General features: G+C 45.9%; 1 protein-coding gene across 1 annotated transcript in view; it reads right to left on the bottom strand.

The window, feature by feature from the left end:
• Positions 1–244: 244 nt before the first annotated feature.
• Positions 245–22,545, bottom strand: part of Meltrin (disintegrin and metalloproteinase domain-containing protein meltrin) — a 35,855-nt gene continuing 13,554 nt past the window's right edge. Inside the window, exons 2-8 of the mRNA XM_002137301.3 lie at positions 9,209–9,324; positions 8,423–8,632; positions 8,181–8,332; positions 6,291–6,624; positions 4,859–6,218; positions 4,660–4,789; positions 245–2,525 (exon numbers count right to left, since the gene is read on the bottom strand). Coding sequence (XP_002137337.3) covers positions 716–2,525; positions 4,660–4,789; positions 4,859–6,218; positions 6,291–6,624; positions 8,181–8,332; positions 8,423–8,632; positions 9,209–9,324 — 4,112 coding nt within the window. The 3' untranslated portion in view covers positions 245–715. The remainder of the gene's footprint in view (positions 2,526–4,659; positions 4,790–4,858; positions 6,219–6,290; positions 6,625–8,180; positions 8,333–8,422; positions 8,633–9,208; positions 9,325–22,545) is intronic.

Raw genomic sequence — 22,545 nt, 5'->3', positions numbered from 1 at the left:
AAATTCGAATATTTGAAATTGCAGTAGAAAATGAAGCGCAATTGTGGGTTTTACTTTTCGTTAAATATATATTTCAACATAACGTATGAGATAAATTTGTTTTGATATCGGCTTTATATATGTAGGGAAAACATTGAGACATTTATAATTGATTTCGCTATTGGATCAACTCATTTGTTCTTTTATATTCCGACTGTACAACTTCTTTAGCGGGTTTGTTTCTCGTGGCGGGTGAGGCGGCGCATTTGTTGTGACAATTGAACTTCTTTGGTTTTTATTTACAAAAGCATATATATATATATATAGCGTATAAAGATATACATAAATACATTGATGGGGATTACCATAGAATAGAATATACATACATATGTATATATCGCTAGGTCCTAAACTAACACACTTCACATGCAGAGCTTAAACCTTAATCATTGAGATACATAGTACTTAGCACATGAGTAGTCAAGCAGCGCCTTAGCCTTACATCTAACTAGTGGGGACATCGGTAGAGGAATGAATTTAAACGACGCGCTAGGCTCCATCATCTTCGTCGTTGTCGAAGTCGTAGTCGTAGTCAGTGCCAAATAAAATTTGATCGTATCTTATCTAAAAGTTTAGCTTAAGTCTGTTTTCCCACAGAGCAAGGATCAAAACGGATCAACGGAGGGATCTTGACCTAGACCTACACCTGATCCCTACTCCATGTCTATTCCTTAGTCTACTTGCTCGCCTCGAAGCGCTGCGTCAGCGATGCAATGTTGGACTTTGGCGCCGCCGAGCCCCCGCCTGCCTTCACTGTTGGTGGCGTGGGCGCTATCGCAGAGCCCGCTCCGCCAGGGCCTCGCTTTCCTAAGCCGCCGCTGAATGATGGCTTGGCCGAGAGCGGCTTGGGCTTCTGTATTGTGGCCGATGGTGCAGCTGTCGTTCCATTGGGCAGTGTTTTTGCTGTGCTCTTCATGAAGGACTTGGGACGCGTTGAATTGCCAATGCTGCTCCCAGTCCGCTTTGGCAGGACAACTACTGGCGCTGGTGTCGCCTTGCTGCTCGCCTGCGTCGGCTTGAAGCTAGAGAAGGCGCGCGAGGGCGATATGTCGGAGAGGGTGGGCGCCACCCGAGCCACGGGTGCATTGACAGCCGTTGAGCGTAGATATGTGGGAGCAGCCGCAGCTGCTGCCGTAGACTTATCCTCTGCCGTGGCAATCACGCTGCTTGCCGGCTTGGGCGGTGCCGGACGCTGGGGACTTCGTGGCGCCTCCATGGATGCGGTTTCGGCTGCCGGTGGCGTTGGCGCTGGCTTGCCCGAGTAGATGGAGTCCCCGTTGAGCTTTTCAAACTCATTCACGATCTCGCCCAGCAGTCCCATGTCGCCGCTGCCGTTGCTGGCCAGACTGGCCACCAGATCGCTGCGCTTGAGCGTCTGGGCCGCCGGCGGTATCTCGTCGATGACCGAGTAGATGTCGTCGGTGGATGCCCGCGTCTCCACACACTCACAGTCGTCGTAGGTGTTCTCTGGTGACATCTGGGGGGCTCCCACTGGACGCTGGTAGCCCGAGGAGCTGACAGAATCCGTTTTCTTCAGCACCGGCGGTGGACGTGGTGGCGGCGACTTGGGTCGCGATGATCCGCCGCCGTTGTTTACTTGACTCTTGGGCCGTGGCAGGCCGGGCGGCGAGCGCATGGAGCCGAAGGTCTGCAGCGGCACCTTCTTCGTGGGCGATCGCATCGATTGGGCCCGCTTGACCAAGTTCTTGGTCTCCTCCTCGCGGGGCGTGGTCTCCGAATCCGAGTTCGAGGACTCTGTCAGCGGAGCAGCTGGCACGGGCATGGGTGCGGATATCTCCAGGGTCCGCAGACGCTCTCGGTCGATGTAGGTCTTCTCCTTGAGCGGCTGCTTGTCCTCCTTCTTGAGGAACGAGGCGAAGCGACGTATGGTCCCGTCCCGCTTCACGTTCAGCTTGGGATCGGCATGCAGGGGCACCGGAGGAGCTGGTGCCTGTCGATTGGGTGACAAATCCTCGGTGCTTCCTTTCAGGGGCACCAAGGTCCGAGTGCTCGAGTCCAGCACAGGCTGTGATATAATGGGGCGGGCAGTGGAGCCCGGATTAGGTGGTGGCAGGGCGGGCGCCGCTCTAGGCCAAGTGGCGCCGGTTTTTGTGCCCTCCGGCGATGTAGCTGTGCCCGGAAGAGTCTCCGTCTTGGCCACCGGCGGTGGCGGGGCCATGCGCTGCGGCACTCCGTTATCCTGCTGCACAGTGGGCTGCACAAAGGCCACGTTCGGGCCACTGTAGTTGCTCACCGGCGAGGTGGCGGTCAGGGGGCGCAGGGTGAATCCCTGGAACTTTCCGAACATTCCAGCGCCGGCACTGGGATCATTCGAGTCACTCGGCGACTTCAACAGAGCCGAGTTCATGTCGTCTGTGCTGCTGGGCGTCGACTTGGGCAGCCCATTGCCCGGCGGTGGTCCGCTGCCATTCTGATTGGAGCGCGAAGCGATGGGTTTGCTGGGCCCCGATCCAGAGGTCTTCAAGCTGCAAGGATATCGAAAAATTGGATTAGAATGCATCAATATATTGTAAATCAGGTGCTCGGGGTCCTTGGGGGGATATTTGAGTGTGTAACATACCAAAACAGAAGAAGAATCGTGCGGTGGATAGAAGGGCAACAAAACCAACACCAGGCAGTGCGGGGCAGGGCAGGGCAAGTGTCAAGTGTCAAGGATACGGAAGCAGGCTTACAGTAAGGTAAAGAGATACATTCAAGTGCAAGGCAAACAACCAACACCAAAAAACGGATTAAAAACAAAAACATTATTTATTCAAACGTACGTACAAAACGAAATCAACTAAAGCTAAGTAAGTGCATACAGAACACACACATTAAGGCTGCGTTAGTTGTGGATTAGTGTTTTAGACACACAACAAAGAGAGTGCAAGGTGAAAGCGGGTGAAGGGTTAGCATGGGGGGAAGTAGTCTCCTCGGTGCACCGAAGTCGGGGGATACCCTGGCAGATGTCACAGAACAAACTATATGTATATATATATCTGGATCGTTCAAGATCTGTTTCAGAGTTATCTATTCTATATAGGTGTGTAAGACTTTCACTCGATCAATTATAGTATCGAAGGCAGTGGGAGGAACGAGTATATGGCAGTACAATCTTCCGCCTCGTATTCATTCGGTTAGTTTTAGAATTTCGATCTATCTATACTATACTATATATATACTATAAACCGATCTCTTATCTGTGTTTGTGATGCTGGTTAAAAAGAGAACCATTCCTGGCACTCCTGCTCTACTTTTTGCAAAAACAACATACATGGCGTGTGCATAATACGTAAAATTTGTGCTGAACTCGAGTTTCGCTGATACCGGGTTCTTTTTTTGTTCTGGTGGCTAACTAACTCCCAAATTCAAGGCCTGACCACCGCTGAGGGGACAGTTGTGGGAAATTTGTAAGACGAATTCACATCATTCGTATCATTCCAATTGTATTCCATAGTGGACCCGGGGTATTCCATATTTAACGTTTAAAATTGATTCTTTTGTAAAATATATAAAAATACTATAAATACATATTGAATGGCATATTGGAAGTTTTCTGGCGGTATTTACTTAAGGAATAAATTGAGACACGAGACTGATAAGACGTTCATGGGTTTGAAAATCTATATAAGGGTCTGATTCTGCATATTTATGTATGTATATACAGCATCCATTAAGTGCAAGAGAGACCCAGAGAGATCTGACTATGTACGTCGAAGGCTATAGATCTTCCATATCATATATCATATCCATATCAAAAGGTATCATACCACTTTCCATATCAATAATAAAATTACTTTAAGGCTACATTTCTCACTAAATTATTTGAATCTTTGTTCCAAAGGGACACATACATAGGTTTCCCTGAAGCCTATCAGATTGAGGTCCGAAAATGATTTCTTTCCCTATTTTAAGTAGTTCTACGTTCTGTAAATCTGCAAGGATATCGCAACACGCACTCGAAACGCCAAAAGCCAAGCTCAAAGTCATGCAGCAATCTGTTGTTGGGGCAGTGTGGCAGTATAAGAAGCAGTTGCAGCTCATATTTGCAGTATATATTTGTTGGTTTTGTTTTGTTTTTTGTTTTTTTGTGATTAGTATTTGGCGCACCTCGCGGGGTCGCTCTGTATGTACGTGGCGCCTTCGGTGAGGGCCAGAGGATTCGTGGTTGCATGCAGACGCGGTGCCGTGATGTCCAGCTTGCGTCTCAGTGTGTTGTTGCTGGTGTTACTGGTGTTGTTGTTCAGTGACTCTGTGTTGTTGTTGTTGTTCGAGTGTTGGGGCGTGGCATTCAGCTGCGGCGTGGAGAGCTTGCGCCGCATTGTGGCCGCCAGAGGCTGCACCACGTGGCTGCTCTGGCTCCTGGGCACGCAGGGCGGCCGCGGATGCACTGCGACCGGGCTGCTGCTGGACTTGAGGACTCGCGGTAAGGTGGCGTGTATGTTAGTGATGGTGGCAGGGGCAGTGGCCATTGTTAGGTTAGGTGCAGGGTTAGTGGTGGGTATGGGCGTGGGTTTAGTTGTGGGTGCGGGTGCATGTGGTTTGGGTGAGGCGCAGCTGCTGCTGCTGCTGTCGCTCGGATTGGAGCCGCTGCTGATGGACGTGGAGGTCGATACATACATATTATCGGACAGCTTTCCGCCGGGGAACATTCCATTCTTGTGGCAGTGGTAGAGCAGCCAGGAGATAGCCACCAGGGGCAGCACCATGAAGAACAGCAGGCAGAGGAACCGCTTGATGCCCAGGGCACCTGAAACGGGAAAGAAAACCAAATGGTTAGCCACCTCCAATCCTCCAACGGACTGTGTCAAGGACTCACCATTGGGGTCCGTGGCTGGGCCGCTGTCCTGGGAGCCGCCCGAGCCGGCCTTGGCGCACGACTCGCCGCCAAAGCCCACGTCGCAGTGGCAGTGCCCCCGACTGTTGCATATCCCGTTGCCGTTGCAGTCGTCCGGGCAGGGGGTGCCCAGGCCGCGCTGGCGCACCTGCTCGACGGGCAGGCATCGCTGGTCCACGCACATCATGTCGTCGCCGCACTTGGCCCCGTTGGGGGCGAGGCCGGGATCGGTGGTCTGCAGCCCCAGATCCACCAGGGCGGTGCGGCAGGCGACAATCTTGCGGTCGTGGCTGACGTACGAGTGCGACAGGACGGCGGCCGACTCCATGCCGAACTCCAGCCGCTCGTTCAGGTGGTTGCAGTGCAGCATGCCGCAGTTCACGTGCCGCGCCTCGCACTGCACAAAGGTCTTGTTGAGGCGATTGTAGCCGCAGTTGCCCAGCCGCGAGCCCTCCATGTTCTTGTGGTAGCAGTGCACCGAGTTGTCCCCCGTGGGTCCCCACAGGATGCGGCACTGGTTGGCGTGGGAGCGGCAGTTGCCGTGGAAGCAGTACGCCTGTCCGCCGTCGCAGGGCTCCGTGTCGCGGCGGTAGACGTCGGTGGGACAGTACTCCGACTCCCCGGTGCAGAACTCGGGCAGGTCGCACTCGTTCTCGGCCTCGCGGCAGGCGCTGCCCGCCAGCTTGGGCCGGCACTTGTCCAGGTCGCAGCACTCGCCCGTGGCGCAGGAGGCGTTCGTGTGCAGCATGCAGGTGGTGGCATTGCAGCAGCTGTTGCGGCAGTGCTCCGGCAGGCCGCAGTCGCACTGCTCGCCGGGCTCCACGAACCCGTTGCCGCAGGTGGGCGAGTCGAAGAGCCGCTCCGGCTTGTTCCGCAGGCAGTAGTTCATTCCCCGCGAGAAGGCGATCGTCAGCTGATCGATGCTGCAGCTGCTCCAGCTGACGGGCACCACCGACGTGCTGGAGGCGGCCATCACGCACTTCTCGTCCGGACAGTGGCAGTCGGGCGAGTCGTGCTCCATCCCAAAGTTGTGCCCCATCTCGTGGGCCATCGTCGTGGCCACCATCGCCGTGACGGGGCTGTGCTGCATGCTCACGCCCCCGGAGTACTCGTATGTGCAGATGGGACCCTTGAGGGCCTTGCCCACCACCCCGCCCGCGAAGGTCTCCTTCGTGAGCAGCTGGGCATTGTCGTTGGGGTGTTCCAGCACCAGTTTGGTGCTCCGATAATTGAGGAAGTTCCTCAGTGTCACATCTCCGTCGCTGGAGAACTCAATCTCGTTCGATTCGTTCCATATGACCACGCCCACGAGGGCCACAAATATGTTCAGGGGTACATACAGCTGTGGGGGGGGGGATATCAGAGGTAAGGCGTTAGTTGATGGATGGATGGATGGATGGATGGGTGGACTTACTGCATTCACAATGTTGGCCAGATTCTTGCAGTGCTCGTGGACCTTCTTGGTGCTCTCCCCAAAGTGCTTGAACACCTTGTTGTCCACCACAATGACCAGCTCCACGTAGCTCGAGTATTTGTTGGCATTGTAGGGTCCTCGGATCAGTTGACGGCTGTCATCGGCCTGGCGTCGCTTCCGACGCAGCAAGCGCTGGAATTCGCCGCCATCCAATCGATGTGGCAGTGAAGGTTTCTCCTCCTCCTTCTCGTCATGGTCCTCGCTGTTGTGGTTGTGGTTGTCCTTGTGGCTGTCGTAGCCACAGGTAGCATTCTGCGGATGCATGTCTGCGTGCCTGTAAAAGCAAATCAAAAGGTAATTCGATATTTTCCTGGTCTCAAATGTTAATAACGGAAGTGGCTGGGTCGTAGGTTCTGTTCTGTTCTGTTCTCTTCTGTTTTGGGTTCCAGTTAAGGCAAATATTTGTGGCCCACAAATAGGCAAATATTTGGCCAACAAACGCCACCCCCCACCCTCCATACTCCTCCCTGCGCCCTGCGCCCTGACCCCCGGAAACCCAAACATTTACGGGCCTCACAAGTGAGCAAACAGCATTTCGCCCGCGATTAGATAAGCGCCGGTTCGAAAGGTTTGCTTCCCTGCTTTCACAAATCGAAGAATGGGCATCGATTAGATAGGCCTTTGGAGGCGAAGACAGCAAAGGATCGAGGGATTCCTTGAGGTGCATCCACAAACAGGTTGTATCTTTATCGAAATACACTCGTAGAGAGGAAGGCAAGGCACTTGTAGAGTGACTAATATTACTAGTAGTAGTACAAGTAGTCATAGCTAAATGCAATCGTAATGAATTTCACTGGCGTATAGCCAGGGTTGAATAGAGCGACACAGAGAGAGTGCCAGACATGGAATAACCACCCTGTTGGGCTAAGCTACGCTGCGAGAGAGTATTCTTTGAGTTAGGGATATAAAAGGGATATAAATTGTAGTCTAAAATGTGTGGTAGGATAACCCCTATCAGCTAATACGGCATTCCTAGCAGTTCTAAGGAAATACCGAGGATACGGCCACATCAAGAGAATAAAGTCGTGTTCTAGAAAGTTAAACCACTGAAAGGTGTTTCTATTTAACACTCACAAATGTGAAGTTCATTATTTTCTTAAGCAATTGCGTTTCTAAATAATTATGATCTATAATTAAATAATATATGATATAGATAAATACTGTAGTATGTAACCTATCCTAAACGAGCTGAAGGGCGTTGTATCCCACACGAAAGCACCTGAAGGATTCGGTAATAGACTATATGGTAAATTCAATAGAGTAGAGATGGGTATACAATATGGATACAATTGTTATTCACGTGCAATGTGACAATATCTAAAGAGCATAGGACACCATGAACTCAAAGCGAGGGACAGAGATCTTTTGAATATTTACCTAAAATTATATATCATATCTAGACCAAAACTACCATGTAAAGCTTCTAATACGATGTGTAACGAAAAGATCTCTTTTTAACAGATGATATATCTGTAGAACCGTAGATCAGACATTGAAAGAGCTCAAAGGAGCATGAATTTGATTACTAAACTCTAAGAAAATTCTGATCAATACGATTTTATGTAATCATTCTTTTAATTAGTAATTCATTAACATATTCCGGCTTTAAACTGTAATCTTTAAGCCTTCAATGGACCTCTCTTAGTTATAAGATGATAAAAGTATAAACAATCACAATATTTTTGTATCAAAATGGTACTTTAAAGAGTGTAGAAAATGTGGGTTTCCCCTGTTGTAGATCTGCCCTGCTCCTGCCTTATTCCTTCATTAAATTAAAGCCCATCCACTTTTCAGAATTGAATTCCCCTTCAATTGCGGTCCAGTGCTTACCGTAGCAGATAGTGGTCCTCCTGCAGTCGGCCAGTGCCATCGACATGGGGATGAATGGTATACGTTTGCTGGCCATCGAAGACGATGCCGTTGAGTCCCCCGCCGCAGGTGGAGAGGGCCACAGTCGAGTCCGGTTGGCCGCGTATGTGTCCCTGGATTAAACCAAATGGAAATGCAAATTATCGCACAGCTCAGAGACCCAGGGGGTGGGGGTGGAGGGGTGGATATGCAGCAGAACTTACCTGATAGTGGCATAAATCAACCTCAGTCTTGGTGAAATTCTGCACCACATGGCCTCCTCCAGCTGCTGCTCCTGCCGCTCCCCTGCTGGAGTTCTGATAGCGCAGAAAGTGGGTGTCGGGCAGGAGGCGATCATTGCGCTGCAAGTCCACCTGGACGCGCTTCCCCTCGTGGGTGTAGCTCAGGCTGATGTGCGGCGTGTGCAGGCCATCCTGGAATGTCAGATAGCGATAACGAGATTAAGCCATTACCCCGACGCGTTTACTTATGCCGCTTTTCCATGCAAATTGTGGGCGTGGAGGGCCACTCGAAGGTGCGAATGTGTAAGGTCCTGCCACGCCACAGGGGCTCTTCCCCCGCCTCACATGTGTGTGGAAAGGATGCTTGTTGAAACTAATTAAAAAGGGGGTTTGGCCTTTGCCCGGGCTGCCACAGGGTGCGGCCCCCCCTCCCAGAAATGTTGGGTCTTCATTTTGGAGTTTATTTTGATTAGCCCTGCCTTGACCTGCGGCTCTGGTGAAGTATTTGTCGAATTTTCATGAATTTTAAGGCATTTTTTAGGAAAATAAATTAAAAATAAAATGGTTTCAGGGTAAAAATTATGTATTTAGAAGTTCCCATCAGTCGAGGAAGTTTTTACCGCCCTTCCGCCGACAGGCTGTGCCGAGAGTGCAAAGACAAAACCTAAGAAAACTACTCTAAAGGCAATTCTTTTGCCCCCCACAAACTGTTGCCTCTTGTGGCTCCACTCCTCCCTCCTTTTGGAATCCTTGGGAGCGACTACTCACCGCTGCATCCAGAGTGCTCTGCAGGTCCTGCCGTGTTCGGGCGTGCTGCACTTGGGGTCGTATCACAGTGTGAGTGGAGAACTCTTTGAGGGCAGGAAACAAGTCAGCGATGTGTGCTGCAAACGAGAAAAGAGATGGCCAAAGAGTTCATTAATAACTAATGTAAATGCTGTTAATTATAAACTACTTAGAGAAGCACAGGCACACGTTCCGTAGAGCATGGGGCATGGGGCATGGGACATGAGGCATGGGGTGTGGGGAAAGGTGTCTCTAATAGGCTTAGAGTCGCTGCCACAGCTGACAACTTGAGCCCGACATTACGGCGAGACGAATGCCGTAGTCTGACAAACATTTAACATGTTCGTGGGCCATGTTCGGGGCTTGTCGAGATGCCCCGATAAGACCTGGTATCTCGCAGAGCATCACTCATCTCTTGTGGGCCCTCTTTTCGGACTAAAATTAGCAAATTCATAAATAAATACGAGTATATGCACGAAGATACGGGCAGACAGAACACAGAACACAGAACGCAGAACACGTCCAATTAAGGCGCCCCAGCAGACGGCACAGATGTCGGACAAGCAACCCTCCTTGTAAAAGAATCTTACAGATACAGATGCAGATACATTCTGCACACCCCAGTGCGGCGCACAGAAAAAACAATAAACCGCATCCCAAACACCAACAAGAAACTCCTGTGTGTGCAGCATGCCCCATGCCCCATGCCCCAAAACCCTGCCTCTTCAGACCTGCTCCAAAAGTCACTTTCCAGCGCCAAATGTCACACGCGTCAGGGGCTTATTTTTTGGTTTTACACAACGCGTCACAAAATGTTGAAAGTACCAAAAACAAAAAAAACAAAAACAACGAAAAAATGAATGTATTTTTATTTTTACCCCGCCCGCCGTTTAACTCAAAATCATGAAGAGTCTCGGCCAAGTTTTTGTTTCTTATATGAAAATATATATGTGTTGTATGTATTGAATTTATATACGCGTATTCTTTGTTGTATGTTTTTGCTTTTTCTCCCTTTTTGGCGAGACTTTGAGAGACTCTCTGGCTCCCGAGCAAGGAATGGGCTCTTGGGGGGCCAGAGCATCCAGAGTTCAGAAACTCTAAAGGCCAGTGGTTGGGATCGACTAGGGAGGAGTACCTTATACTGTAGTTACGATTATGGAGAGTAAAATACCATAGTTTCATTGGCAAGCCATTCACTTTCCACGTTCACACGTGACTGGCAATTATTCATTCATTTCAGTTCAAATATTCGTAACTTTTCAAGTTTTTGAAACAACTGTGGCCTTTCGCTTATGGTAGATTTGCACAGAGCATCAAAATCAATCGGATTCCTCGAGGAATAGCCCTGCCCTAGGGGAACAGCGCTTTAGAAATACAGTTAAACCCCCATAAGGCGAACCACTATTGTCCTAAGAAAAACCTTGGACTTGTGGAGACTTTCAGCTACAAAGTTGGACATATTGTGCTCCCTGAATGCTGTTGCCACCCGTTTTTAGCCTCGAAATATAGAAAATTCAAGTTACAAACGTTCGAGTTATGGAAGTTCCACTGTATTACTGACGTTGATCGATTGTCTTTGAGAAGAAGACAAAGAGAACCCATATATAGCTGTGGAATATGTATACCCTGCATACCCTGAACATTGATTGATTGAAGATGATTTATGGCTGCCTGAATACCCTTTCTAAAGTTGAAAAATTCTCAAAAATCAACATTAACCAGATTTAGGGAAGACTATACCAAAGAAATATACATCTATGGGTATCTCTACCTCTAATAAGTGAAGATTTCTTGAATATCCGAAATATACTAACATTTAGATAAAAAGATATTGGGTTAGGGGATATATTTAGATCGAAATTGATTCCTTTACCACATTCCATCTTTGGAATTATTACAAAATATCTCTTGTATCATTAATACTTAGTTTCAAAACATTCACCGACTCCAGCATACCCTCTGGACTCCCCACAAACCACTGGGTATGCGAAAAAGTTCTGTCCAGGTAAAAGCCTCACTCAAGAGTTGGCCGTTAACCCCCGTTTTTAATGTGACAAACAAATGCAGATAATAAATAACAGATAATGTGCAGAGAACCATATAAGGGAAATGGAACCGAAGAGAAAGCTTCCTGCTGAAAAATATCCAATAATGGATACGGTTTATATTTATGTGTGAGAAGGTTATGCGTTTTTCCTTGGGCTCTTGATGGATTTATTTCAGCAATAGACCATAAATAAATTGGCGTTTGGCATACATTTTTGAATGGTTTTTCATTTCCTCAATGAGTGGATGGTTTTTCCTTTCCTTCGATGAGTGGATGGTCTTCCCTTTCCTTCAAAGAGAGGCTGGTTTTCCCTTCAATGAGTGGCTGGTCTTCCCTTTCCTTCAATGATTGCCTGCTAAATTGTTTACTCATAATATTTTCATGCAAATTGAAAGACAAATTCAATTCCCAGAAGAGCATCAAGTGGTGGGGGCAGGGGGGGCAGGGCCTTGGATTACTCAGAATTGGGAATGTGGAGGGAGGAAAAACTACTTAGAGACATCATAAAAACGGAGCTAATGACTGCTGCCCAAAGACTAATGAAAATTCCTACCCTTCGCGCCATTCGGGGCAGTGTCGTCTCGTTTTCCATGTGTCGGCATCTGTTCGATGTATCCACAAAAGATGTGCATGTGTGCCCCCTATTTGTTGTCTATTGTCTACGGAAAACAATTAACCCAAAGCCCAAAAACTTGCGAGTGATTGATGGGCGGCAAAAGTCTAATGAGAGCAGAAACATAAACATGGAATTCACGTCACTGATAACACTGATAAGGAGCGAAAAATGTGGGTTAACTGGAAATCTGATAGTCAGAAATTGTGAGCGACAAATGGCGCCAGGAGGCGCCTCAAGGACCACCTCATTGTCCTGGAACATGGTGCTCGGGTAAGTGGAAACTCATTAAAACTAGAACACAACACACAGAGAGAGAGAGCACTCGAGTAGAGGAAACCCATCTTGAGCCCGAGGCAAACATATGGCGGATAAACCAGGCCAGGTCCGTCAACGCCCCGAGGGCCAAAGAGCGCCAGAGAGCGCGGGTGTTGAGCGATGGATTGGGAGCATCGGCATAGGCCTAAAAATAAGGAACAAATTACAACAGGCCGATGATTGTTTGGTTGTTTGTCGTCGCATACTTTTGATGTTGATGCCCCGAGAGGGAGGAAGAGAGGATGATTATATGGCGAAAGGATGTGATGTGCACTCCCCGATAAACAGGGTTTGTTTGCCATTTGTTTGTTTAACTCTGGGAAACCTTTGCGGGGGAATATCTCACTTGTCAAGGGGGTTCCCCCCCACCCGTCGTATAACCATCAACAGAGGCTGCTATAAAAATGTATTAACAACTGCCAGGGAGCTAGGGAGGGGCATAAAAAATGATATGTAGCCAATAAATAATCCCATTGAACTTCACATTGAACATTTTTCGTCTAGAGCGGCAGAATTTTCATATTTTTCAATTTCGGGGCCATTGCATTCCTCAATCATTGAAATATTTAAAATTATGACTCAAACTCGAACTCCATTTGGTTCGAGTTTTTTCCTTTGGGGGGGAAATGGAAACCATAAAGTTTCCAACACTTTACTAGACCCCGCCCCCCTCCCCCCCCTCGTTGGAGAATATTAATAGAATCTGGCAGCCATAAACAGATTAGTGCCCCTCGAGGCAGAGGGGCGTGTCTGGTAGAAGGGGGGCCCATGGTGGATGCACCAAAAAAAGAAAAACAAAAATCGAATCGAATGTGCGTCTAATTGATAACCAAAGCGAGGGAAAATTTCGACTTCATTTGGAATACAAATTGGAAACGCATACGGCTGGCTTTTCCGTATAGTTTTTCTTTTTCCTTCTCCTCGAGGGGATAATTGAATAATAAGAAAAAGAAAAAGAGAAATGTTCAATTGTTTTTCTAAAAACAAAACTCAAAACTCAATTGAAAGACTGCCAAAGGGAAAAGCAATAGAAAACCCCCCATTCATAACAGTTTAATTAATTTGTTTGGGTTCTTTTTTTTGGGGGGGGGGGGGGGGGGGGGGAGAGAGGGGGTTCCTTTAAATTGAAAACATTTTTAAGTACGGGAAATTTAGATCATTTCAATGGATGGGTATGGACATATTTATTGAAAGGGGAATGGATATTATAGAAACCCTCATATGGTATTCCTCTCCAAGGCATAAATCAAACGATTTAAATGGCATAAAAATGTAATAAAATTTTATAGAGGGGCAATATGATAAACAGAATGATGATTAGAAGATCTTAAGATGCTAGCCATCGTGTTATATCTAAGACTTTGAGGAGACAGACAGAAAACGAAGAGAAGACCCTTCAAAAAACATCTCATGTTTCAACAAAATGGTCTGCTTAGTATTGTATCTAAATGATTTTTTAAACGCCAGCTACTGATCATCACATAATGAATACAAATTGAGTTAATCGGCGTTTACCCAGCTACCAAATGGGCCAAATCGGAAAGTAAATCTCACTCCTCCGCCGAACAGTGGCACAGCCTGCCTTTCACCTCAATTTTCACCTGACAAAGAGGCGGGCAACAAATGCAACAGGCCACGCAACAAGCCAACAGCCAGGCGGCACGGCACGGCGTGGCACGAACGTCATGCGAAATCTGGGCTAAGGCGAAAAGACTGCGCATGCGCCGCCGAAACGCAAAGATAGGCATCAAGATGGTGCGATTTCTCATGGGAACAGTTGGTGGGAAGAGTCTCCTCTCTCTCTCTCTCTCTCTCTCTCGGTAAGGCAAGGGAATCCGCTACCCAGGGGAGGTACTTTCAAGTGGGAAGCCGAAAGCTTGAGACAATCCCAAGAGCCCAAGATGCCGTAATACTCCTCTACAAATGTGCCCATAAGCGAACGGCTACTCCCACCCTTCTGGTAGCCTTTAGACAGCATATCCCCGAGGAGAACTACTCTCTTTGATTCCAGTTCTCTCATTAAAGAACTTTGCATGATGCTCACGTCTCTGTTGATGGATTTCAGTGCAGGTGAGAGACCCAGACAGAGCTCCTGCCCCTGCCAGACCCAGGGCCTTGTCAAAGTTCAATCCCGACTCAAGGCAGACCATGTCCATGGGCTCTACTCCTGGGGGCAGCCATGGGGGCATTGCCTGAATTATTTATAAGCTGCTGGCCGCTCTGCCACTCGCTCTCCCTCTCTCCCTGTCTCTGTCTCTGTCTTGTGTGTATTATAAATAAAACTTTGGGCACGAAGCAAACAAACTGCAGACACGACCGGGACACGGGACACGGGAACGGGAATCAGAAATCAAATTGTAACTTGAGTGCCAGAGAGGGGCCACAAAAGGACGTCACGTTGTGCCCCTTTATGTGTGTCTGTGTGGGGCACAGTGGAGTCGCCACAAAAGCCGCTTTGTTCATTCGCATTTCTTGCTTTTCATTCCCTGATTCGGGGCGTGAAAAGCACTTGAGCAACGGACAATCGCGTGGAGCACTTGGGCTGGGCTTCCACTGAAAGTGCACTCAACCAAACGAAGCCGAAGAAGGATTTCCATTCTCATCCATCCGCATCTCTCCGCTGTCAGATTTACAGAACAAAACACACAAGAAACCCAGGCGCCATTCAGCTTCAGGTAACCCTAGAAACCCCGAGATCGGATCGGATGGGATCACCAGAATAAACGAAACGAGGGTGTGGAGCATCCTCCATGACTTTCGGTTTCTGTCTGTGTGGTCCGCTTGAGGGGGGAAGGGTAGATCCCTTCATTAGAAGGCCATCAACTGGACACTGATCAGCCATAAAATACTGAGAGATCTAAATAGGGGATCTGCTGAGGCGATCTTCTCTACTCTTTACAAAGAGCTGCTCTTCCTGCAAGCATCCATGGCCTGTCCAATCCATAAATAGAATTGAACTCTGGAAGTATCTCTATTTGGAGTAGGGGATCTCCCCCATTGCACTTTCCTCTCCCCCACTCGGCGTCGAGACTCGGTGAAAATTAATTGCCTTGAGGTTTTGGCTGGCGTTGTGCATAAATTATCCTCTCCATGCAACCATTTAAATAAATCAATACTTCGGTACTCGCTGACAGGCCTTTGCCGCTGCCACTGCCACTGCCTCTCCGTGGGATCAAGGAAGACGCCGTAGAGACGGAGACGGAGACGTAGACTAAACAGCCGTGACCCTATTTTGTATGTACGCCACTCGTGTACTATTTATTGTGGATTCACTGGGTTACGAGGGGGCTTCAGCTGGGGAAAAACAAATTTGATTTCGTTGAAAATTGCCTTCAAATTGAAAACAAAATTTGAGACGAAATTCAAATATTTTTGGTTTATTTTGGATATATTTTGGAAAGTGTAAAGGCCATCGGAATATCAATCTAGTAATATGTAAAACGGAGAGTTAAAAGTAAACCCTACTCCCAGTAGTTCAGCGGACACTCATTGTGCATTGTACGGTGTTTAAATTTCCCATAAGCGAGCGGCAACATTAGTTTCGACTTAAGCGAACAGGGATCATTCGCCACAATCGTTTCGGGAGTTCTGAAACCCAACGGGAAATCGATATGTACGGATAATTTATAGCTGTTATCGATAAGTACCGCCGACGTCGATTATTTATCGCTTTTGTCAATCATTTATGGATAATTTATATGATTTATCGATAATTATCGCTGTAGTCTATTATTTATCGCTTTTACTAATCAGTTATGAATTGTATATACCACTGAAGACGAATTTAGGCAATTATTCGAAGTTTTATCAGTAGTATCGATTATTAATCGATATTATCTCTTCTTTAAAATGCTATAAATTGCTAAAATGATTGCTTTTTGAAAAAAATAGCAAATTGCCAGTCACGCGTGAACGGGAGAAGGGCCATGGCTTCAATCCAAATGAAAATCTAATCGATAAGTATCGGTTTATCTGATTATTTATCGCTATTGTGGATAATTTTTGAATTTTATATACCACTAAAAATGTTTTAGGCAATTTATCGAAGTTGTATCAATAGTATCGATTATTAATCGATATTATCTCTTCTTTAAAATGCTATAATTTGCTAAAATGATTGCTTTTTGAAGTAAATGGCAAATTGCCAGTCACGCGTGAACGATGGAAGGGGGAAGCACCATGGCTAAAGTAATTTTCAATCCAAATGCAACTCTGTGAATGGTCTTCAATGCGGTTTCGCATATTGAATGCCTGTGCAATTTGCTCAGCGTTTCGAAGGCCCTTTGTGTGGCCCTCCTTCCGGTTCAGTCCCTGCTGGCTGTCCATCAAAATCATGTCCATCAAGTCAATTATCTCCACACATCACTGAGCAGGGAGATCCCTTGTACTCCCAGCCCGAGAGGTGTGCCGTTCTGCCTATTTGCAACCCCGGAAAACTCGCCCAAAGATAAACACAGACTCTGATCAATGCCATAATGTGCATTGTGCAAAATCATGGAGGCATCTCGCTCTCTCCCGCTCGGATAGAGATCAGATGGTCTCCTGTGGATTGAGCACCTGCCTGCTGCAGTTCATGGAATGCACAGACAAAGGCCCAACGGGTGGGCTCCGGGGGTCAACAATGCCGTGAATCTGGGCAAAAACTAGCAAAAACAAAGCAGACATTTTTGCATTCTGCGTTTACATTTCGAGTGCGGCACGGCACAGCGGGGCGACAATTGTCCGGGCACTTGAATGACAAGGACTTTCATTCCTGCAGCTGCCGGGGCACAGGTTCAAGTGTCCCGGCAATTAACACCCCAAGCGGGCACTTCTTACGGTTTTTGGCAACGACGGCAGGAGGTCTCTACAGGTGGCTGGGCCACCCATGAGCCTGGTTCCTTTGTGACTCGAGCCAGGACTTCTTATGCTGTTCCCTGATCATCTATGATCTAGGGAAAGGGACTCCCAATCGATTGACAGGTAGAGGTCTTTAGATCTTCAGTTAATCCGTGAAATTTCACACCCGCTGTGGTTTCTCTTTCTATTTCTATCGGGCACAGGTCTCAGGATGGGATGACAATCCTGTTTGCCGAAGGGATTTCCTTCTCTGTAATCCCCTGGGGCCCACTGTTTGTTCTGTCAACTTTATTATCTGGCCGTTTGGCTCATAAAAAAGCCAACAACCTGCCGCAGGTACATTTAGCTGATAAGAAAACACACACCTACCAAGATATCAGGCTATGGGCTATAGCTCTGGCGGACTATTCGTCATTAAGCCATAAAAGTGCATGGAGAAATGAGCCGCAATTAAAGCGCTTGTTGACAAAAGGTCAACAAGTCGATGGAAAGTATACCGTAATTGGAAAACTGATACTAAATCAACAGATCTATGGTCCACAGGCGTTCAGGCGTTCAGGTGTGGGTGGATTAAAGGTTAAAGGCGGTTCAAGAAACGATGGAAACTAACTGAAAACTATAGAAATTCTTTGGAAGTCTATGACAATTTGTACTTTAAAATCTGTGAATAGAGATCTCAGAGGTAAAAGTGAATTAAAATGCATTTTACTTTGATATTTCTTTGGTATCTTCAGTCTTTGGTTTGACCTTTAACAATTTCTAAATAAAAACCCGTTCGGTATTTATTTCTATATTAAATACAGAATCTACCATCAATCATGTTTGAATGCGTCGCATTATTCCTGAACACTTGGCTTCCTGGTTACACACCTACGGGCACTACGGGCACTACGAGCACTAGTAATCTCCTTTGTTTCACATGATTTATCCCAACCCAGAGACAGGGAATCTGCCCCATGCTCTATCTCGCTTTATGGGATCTATGAGATTTATAGCTGTCATCCAGACAGCTGTACGAGTATATAGGAAACGCATTAAAGGCAAATAAATTGAAATTCCAACATCATGATGAGGATGATGATGATAAGGCCCAGCAACAGCTGGTTGATAATGGTGTTGCTGACCCACTGACAGAGTGACACGAGTCGCGAGTGACGAGTGATTTGATTGCTGAAATATAAATCTCAATTGAGTGGTTTCGCGAGTGCATTGTACAAATAAATAAATGAAAAATGATCTTCATTTTGATTTATTTCTGGCGCCCGCAATAAATGAATGGCTCTCTAGCAACATTCTGGCTGGGTTTGTAGCAACATTCTGTGTAGGCTTGTAGCAACTTTCTGTATAGTTTTGTGGCAACATGGTGTATAGGTGTGTGGCAACATTCTGTATAGGTTTGAAGCAACATTCTGTATATGTTTCATAGGATCTCCAGCAACATTCTTAGGTGTTTATGTAGCAACACTTATACTCCCCTTTTAAGCAACATGCTGGCAATGTTGCGAAAGCGTAAGGACACAAAGATCCAAAAAGTACTACGAATCGTGCATATTTGAGTGGATTAAAGGTTGATTATAGACTGAAAGAAGGTAACTTACTCTTAAAACATCAAAAACCTTTTAAAACAAGAAAGAAAATGGGAATAAACCTTTTTCCAACGCAAATAAACAGCTCTGCATAGTTTTGGCCAACAATTTATGGATTTTCTGTATGAATGAATACAAAAATATTGATTGAAAGGTTCAGGTATTCCGTCAAAATTTCAAGAATAGAGAAAACACTTTTTTGCGAACATGCCTTTGAAAAATATTGCTTTAAAAAGCAATTTCTTTGGTATACATTTTGTGGGATTTCTTTCTGTTCACATCAATCCCCCTTTCTCTCTCTTTCTCTTTGTTATTTCTGCAGATTTCTGTCTTCTTTTCCTCCATATACGCACAATGCAAGGAGAGAAAATTGCACATAAACATTGTTCTTTCCATTTCTGGACAAACCTCGTCCCGCCCCTCCGCAGCGCAGTGTAGGAGGGCCATATAAAAGAACTTGGCTCGAATGGAGGAGAAGTTGCTTGTGGCTGCTGGCTTCTGTTTGCAGTCGAGTTCTCTGGGAACTCTGGCAGCAGGGCCAAAAAAGGAAATAAAATGCATTGCGACGATTGTTGGGAATGGCTTCGACGGGCCCGCTGCTGGCCATAACGGACTCTTTATGTGGTCAATGATCCTTGAGCACACGCATTCTCCTCGCTTCTCTCCTTCGCTATCCCTTTGTTTGCATACAAAAAGGCGGAAACGTGGCGAATAAAGCAGAAAAATACTCTTAAACAAGTAGCCAAAAAGAGGCGGCTGAGTGGGTTTCTGGGGGCGTGTCTGTTCATTCACATATTGGGAAAATGCAAGGCCCGCAGTTTTTGCAATGAGTCACAGACACGCCCCTTAACGGCGGTCCTTCCATAATTACCATTATGCCACGCACCGCCTCAGAGCCTCCCCCTCCCTCTGTGACAGGGCCGGGAATAATTATCATAATTTGCCACAGCCTCAAAGGCACAAACACAGAACTGGGTCACATCCCAGCCATTGCCTTTGCCAACCGGAACTTTGGCCAACAAAAAACCAAGTTATGGACGAAAACTTTCATGAAAAACTAAGTGAATTTGTGAGGTTTTCCTCTGGCATATCTGCATACTGTATGGGGAGAACAGTATTCAGTTTTGAGTTAAGGGTTTAGTTAGTTTTCAATTTTCTACGCCCTGGCCACACTTCATGGCCTGGCCAAGAGCGAGCGTTAACCATTTTTGGCCACGAATCATTTGTCAAGCATTTGTTGGAGTTCATTAATATTTTGCCAACGACTTTCGGCCATTAAATCATGGCTTTGGCCTTGGCCATTTTTGGTTAGAGAATATTCTGTTTTTGGTCTGCCAAAAAAAACTTGTTCAAAAAAAGCAAGAGAGACTACCAGATTGGAATAGGGAATACTTTGGGTTTGTTTTGTGAGGAGAATGAACAATTAGCGGAAAAGCTATCTTTGTGTAAGAGCCATCTCTTCAGGGTTCCATTCCAATCTTCAGGGTGAATTTTGGAACTCAATCGGAACGTTTTTGTCGAGGCACATGCACTTTTAGGGCTAAGCAACACTGGGAGAGAGTAAGAGAGCGCACAACAGCCCCGACGGGAATACTTTTCTGTATCCAGGCTGATCGAATGATCGAAACGCAATGAGATTTGTAAATCAAATAGAAAATATCATTTTCTGTTCAAGAGTATCCTTAAAACCTTCACAATTTCAGGGGGCAGAAGGGAGGCAAATTAAAGGCCAACTCCAACTCGAATAGTCCCAGTAGATCTGCCATTATTTCCAGATATGGTACATATTATCCATTAAACAAATCCAAATCTGCAAAGACCACAACCCCAAAGCCCCTCGAGTCATTAAAAAGAGTGTTATTTCCGCAAAGATTTAAATATTCCACACAGACCTTAAAGCATTCCTTATACGAGTCTATTCTTATGGAATCTATTGGGCACATGCCATCCCAAGCCAAAGTCAAAGAACTCATAAAACTCGAGCCACAAGGCCAATTGTCACACCCCCAAAGCCCCTCTTCTCGCCAAGAATTCGATGCCACAAAAACTGGGTCGCAAAAGAAGAAAATTTGTAAATATTTGTCATCAATGGGGAGGGCAGGGAGGTTCTTATATGCATATAACATATGTACTATATATATTCATATACTTTTCATACATGTACCCGAGTAGAATCCTTCGTTTATTGATTTTTCTTTGACTCAAACTAGGGATAGGAACAAAAACGGGTAAAACCCATAAAGAGATTCTCAAATTTGCTGGCTTTAGTGCATTTTGAGGTTAAAGGTTATATTTTTGTAGGAGAACGGTGAAAATAAACAAATAAATAGCCATATGCCATGTACTGATATCATGACAAACAGCTGTTGGGCCCAAAACAAAAGGCAATAATGCGAAATGACAGGCAAGACGACGGGCAACAGCGAGGGGAGGGGAAGGGGAAGGGAGGGGAACAATGATTATGCAGATGATGACGACTCAATTCAGGCCACAAAACAATTTTCCTACTTTTATTTTTGGTTACCATGGATCTCTGGGAGGGTTAGAGGATGGAATATCTTCAAGGAACTTGGCAGTTTATAGAAACTTTAATGGATCTCTGGGAGGGTTAGAAGATGGAACATCTTCAAAGTATAGGTATAGGTCATAGAAACTTTAATGGATCTCAGGGAGGGTTCTAGGCATATCTTTAAGGTGTAGGTATCGATCATAGAATCTTTAATGGAGCACTGGGAGGGTTAGAGGATGGAACATCTTCGAGTTATTGGTATAGGTCATAGAATCTTTCATTTCTGTGGGCTATGAAGAGTAATATACTGAAAGACAATCGCCCTTAAAGGGCACTCTCCTGGGTTTCTTCACCAAAAAAGAGTCAGGAAAAACATAACGATTGATTCATGGACAAAAAAAATGCCATACATTTTTTATATGTATCGATTTTAACAATAGTTATAGCTTTTATCGATAAATTACACCAAATTTCAATCATTAAAAGCCGATTTTAATAATTTATTTATGTTATTGGTAATTTAACAATTAAAAAACTATCACATTTACAGAAAAAAATCAAATTTGTAAAGTTTTAGATAAAAAGAAATCGGAAATATTTCAATATACTTCACAGGACCATTTCTGTAGTTGATCTTCACTTAATTTCGCACTAAAAATTTCAATATTATAGAAAAACACAATTTATTTGAGGAAAAATTGTCATTCACGTGTGAACGTTGTATGGAACCTCCCAGAGGGATAATACATGATGGAACGTGATACGGTTACAGGTCTGTTTTAGTAAATGACTTTGTTTGGTCTATAAACAATCCATAAATATCTCAAATTTAAGCAAAATTCGTGTTCCATCAGAGTATTTAATGGTTCGTTCTAGTACCCCTAGTTGTACATATTTTAATGTACATATTTTTGTGTGTATTTTTCTGGAAAACAGAACTGCGATTATGAGTATTTGATAAGAGCTGTTGTTATTGTAGTTGTTGCTCCACTGGCTGGCATATGAATATTTTCGGTGTTCCCGTTAGAGAAGCGGAAAGCTGACACAAATACGAAGCTTGCAAAATAAAAACACATTTTAAATAAAAGACATGAGCAAACCCTGAACGACTGCGATTAACATCTGTTTTGTTCTGAGTCAGCGATGGCCTGGCCTGCGTCCGTACGGGCCCGGCACGGCCCGGCCTGTGTCTCTGGTCTGAGCAGGAAGTATGGTTTTATGGGCTTACCTGCAAGAACAAAGAAAGGGGAAAATATGATTAAATTAGCATTGAGGAAAAGGATTAAAGCGCAGACTGCAGTTGGCAGGGAGAGATGTGTATCTGTCTGCCATAATGATTAATAACCCATTAATACAGCGACTCGAAGTGGGTCTGCGGCGCCCTCTAAAATGCATTTACAGACAGAA

The sequence above is a fragment of the Drosophila pseudoobscura genome, chromosome 2 (genome assembly GCF_009870125.1).
Source record: "Drosophila pseudoobscura strain MV-25-SWS-2005 chromosome 2, UCI_Dpse_MV25, whole genome shotgun sequence".
Taxonomy (NCBI): Eukaryota; Metazoa; Arthropoda; class Insecta; order Diptera; family Drosophilidae; genus Drosophila; species Drosophila pseudoobscura.
This window is presented reverse-complemented; position numbering and strand designations above follow the sequence as displayed.